A 3,878-nucleotide genomic window follows, 5' to 3' on the forward strand; every position below is an offset into this window, starting at 1 on the left:
AATCTAGAACACCTGGTATACAAAAGATCTTAGCACTTTTTCACAATTTTATAATTGTACCAAATTAAAGTACGTAATTAGATACTATGAAAAAGTTCATTTGTATAATTAAAATAACATTATACACTAACTAAAGTAATTATATGTCACTAATTACAGCCAAGTGGCAACTTAAACATAGACACGTGTTAATCTAAGTTTACCTAGACTGAAAAAAGACATCGTTGTCCCCCTTCAAGTTAAGCAAAAATGTTTGTTTCGTAATCCTGTCCCCTTTTTTCCTTCAAAATATTTGAAATAATACATGGGCCTACCCACCCGAAATATCCAAGAAAACAGTTAATTATTTTTAACGAACACCTGTCCACCAATTTCGAATTGACACGTGGTATTTAATCATCTCACTTTCCAATAGGGACACGTGGTAATTAGTTGTATATACACCTGTACTTTTAGCAACTAAAGGACAAATAATTAAAAAGAAGCAAAAAGAAGATACTACTATGCTAGCTAAAATGTTTAGATTCCGCGTATCAGATATATTACACGTGTCTTACCATGTTTGATTTGTATTATTAAACACTGCTAAACAATTTTGTTAATCCTAAGTTTCTTGATATAAAGACATAACACATGTAACTAATCAACCACTTATAAACACAAAAAACATCAGTAAGACTGTTCTTTTCAGTAGCATACAAAAAGTTATTTAGCTCAAAACAAGCAATCAAAAGTTGTACGAAATATTTGGTTAGAGACAGTATGGATGGAGGAAATATGCAATGGATTGACCCAAACGCTCCGAGGGGTTCTCACTCTGATGACGAGATGGTGTTGGCGTCGAGTTGCCCGAAGAAGAAGGCAGGGAGGAAAAAGTTTAAGGAGACGAGGCACCCTGTGTACAGGGGTGTGAGGCAGAGGAATGGGAATAGGTGGGTTTGTGAGGTGCGACCCCCTAATAACAAGTCCCGGATATGGCTTGGCACGTATCCTACTGCTGAGATGGCTGCACGGGCACATGATGTAGCTGCATTGGCGCTTAAAGGTAGGACTGCATGCCTCAACTTTGCAGACTCAGCATGGCGTTTGCGTGTTCCTGCATCGACAGACACTAGGGATATTCAGAAGGCAGCAGCTGAAGCAGCACAAGCATTTGCAGGGGAAGGGCCAGAAATGCATGTGGGGGAGAGTAGCAACATAAACGATAATGTTATCGAAGCTTATGCAGGTGACAATGAGGTAAGGAATAATAACTGCGAGGCTTTGCAGGGAAATGTTGAATACATGGATGACGAGGCACTATATGACATGCCAGGGTTACTGGTAAACATGGCTGAAGGACTCTTACTCCCTCCACCTCATAATCCATATGAAGAATTTAGCTGGAATGACACAGAGAGTGACGGTTATGAAGTGTCGCTGTGGAGTTATTCCATTTAGATAGTGCAGAGAGAGCATGGGATTTCCATGCAGGTAATAGCTAGGAGTGCACAGGCCTTATTTTACTACTACTCATGCCAAAATATTTGAACGGCATGAATTTTCAAGCAAGATTATCGTATAAAATATTCTTTTGCTAGAAGTAGAATGTACTTTTATGGGGAAGGAGGGGGTGGGTGGGCAAAATCACTAACTGAACATTCAGTGACTGGGAAACATACAAGAGATGTGTGATGGGAGGGAAAGAGATAGTCAAAAGCGTGTTTTGTTTTGTAATGGTAGAATTTGCATATGATGTATTGCTATAACCTGCATGTAACAATGTGAGTAGCTCAAGCAAATTAGTGCAGCTTGAAGCAACAAGTTAAAGATAAAGTATTGCCGTTTTGATTATGATCTCTAGTTCCACTGAGTCCCTGAAACATAAATAAAACATTGCCATATTATAGATTATATGGTACAGAATAGTCAGACAATCAGACTTACACACACACACACACATATATCAAACAAGAGAAATGTAATTTAGAAGCAAGATATCAGCCTGCAAGAATCCTTCATAGTCACACATTATCACTCTGTAAATCGACTATAATATTGAAGGTATGTGTAAGTGACCTATCATCAAATCATTCGCCATTGTTCAATATAAGAAGAGAATACAAGATCTTTAATAACAGGACTACCGTATACAACAATGTCACATTGCACTAAGGTGCTGAATATATCAGATGGAAGGGAATTCCAGGTATTAATACCAGCAGAAGCAACTAAATGCCTGATAACAGTGGTCTTCATAAAAATTGAAAATAAAAGAAATCAATGTCACTACAGCATACCACTCTTACTAACATCCAACAAGGTAGGGCGGCTGTAAAAGTAGGATTAAGTGGTAGACTGAAGTTCTGATGCACAAACCGATATTCCATTCCTTAGGAGTGGTAATTATAACCTCAAAAATATATGCCTTCTGGAGATCAAGCAGTTAATGAATTCACAAGGCTCCTTAACCTCCAACTGTGATACTGGGTGCTTAGTTACCATATGCTCAAAGTTATGGTTGGGGAGTCATTGTACATGGTAAAATCTTTTGGAATTTGGGCCTAAGTTCTTCCCTCCCCAACCCTTAACAGTATTTAATTTGGTAAGGAATATGAATTAGGTCTATTGTTACTGTTTCTTACCAAACCAGGAGAAAACTGAAAAATAATAAACATTTAAGTGGTTTTATTGTTCTCCAACTGTAAATCATTTGATGGCCTTGGCATCACCAACATAAAACAAATAAGGTATGAAATTCATGCTATTCTCCTTAACTCCAACTCCTAAGCTTCCTTCAATTATATTACTCACTGTCGTCACAGGCACTTAATTGCCTAATTATCTTTGCCAAGGAAACTCCTCATCGACTATTAATGCTCATTAACAGATCATGTTATCCCATAAACAAACTGTCAGAGTCTAATTGTGCCTCAGGCTTATGACAATGCCAACCAGATTAGCTTCTGATTCCTACAGTTGTATTTCATCTTAAAACATTGAATTCCAATCAGTTCAAGCCTTTTTAAAATTTCCATAAAGGCATATTTATTGATTTTCACTATAGGCCTGTCAGTGTTCCATGGAATGTCATCACCTATAATAAGGCAAATTTGAAAAGAAACATACGGTCTAATATCAACATAAAATTCAACAGGAAACCTATGTAAAGCCGTATAAGTAAACAACATTGTGGCTGGCCTCATTGTCTGGCAGTTAATTTCAGCATTGACGGTGTTTCAAGTAATCAGGTTTTCTTATACTAGAGATGAGCAGCCTAATACAAGGAACTGGAGCTATAGACCTGTTTGCAGCTTTCATTTCTCAAAGACACGAGGACTGCAAGAGAAACTCTATAATTCTGTCTTAGTGAAAATTACAATATTTTTTCTATTGCTTTCTCCATTATGATCTGCATCCTAATCTCCTAGTAATGCAGGATCGTAGCCAAATTCGTCCAATTGCCACAAATCCATCACTTAAACCTACAAAGCCCCTCAATTCCCAAACGGAAAGAGGACATGTAACCTATAAATGAAAGAAACTTATTACAATCGCTACTTAGTACTTACTCCACGTATCAATACGAAGCATCAACCTACTCCATCCTCTACAACGAACAGCTTTTCTCTTTCCAGCTATATTCTGTTAGAGTTCAATATATGCCTGGCCTCGAGTAGGTATGGAATATGCATACTAATTACTACTCTTTATGTTAAGGTGTTGTTTAAATGACATTCTAATTCATGGGAATCCTAACATCCAGGACATAAATATAGTTTGGTTGACATGACCATAGTTACCCTAAGTCATTTTCAAGGAAAATTCAACTTCTTAGGCTCAATCAAGCAATATTATCCCATCCCTCCGAAGTGAAAATCCATAGGTTACGAGGTAAG

At 37.4% G+C, this 3,878-nt stretch overlaps 1 protein-coding gene across 1 annotated transcript; it reads left to right on the forward strand.

Moving 5' to 3' along the window:
* The first annotated feature begins 580 nt into the window (after nucleotides 1-580).
* On the forward strand, nucleotides 581-1,845 carry LOC110702506 (dehydration-responsive element-binding protein 1D-like). Its single transcript, XM_021880226.1, has one exon. It carries the CDS (start codon nucleotides 763-765, stop codon nucleotides 1,438-1,440), a length of 678 nt encoding a protein of 225 aa, XP_021735918.1. The 5' UTR covers nucleotides 581-762; the 3' UTR covers nucleotides 1,441-1,845.
* The last annotated feature ends 2,033 nt before the right edge of the window (nucleotides 1,846-3,878 follow it).

This window comes from Chenopodium quinoa, unplaced genomic scaffold (genome assembly GCF_001683475.1).
Source record: "Chenopodium quinoa cultivar QQ74 unplaced genomic scaffold, ASM168347v1, whole genome shotgun sequence".
Taxonomy (NCBI): Eukaryota; Viridiplantae; Streptophyta; class Magnoliopsida; order Caryophyllales; family Amaranthaceae; genus Chenopodium; species Chenopodium quinoa.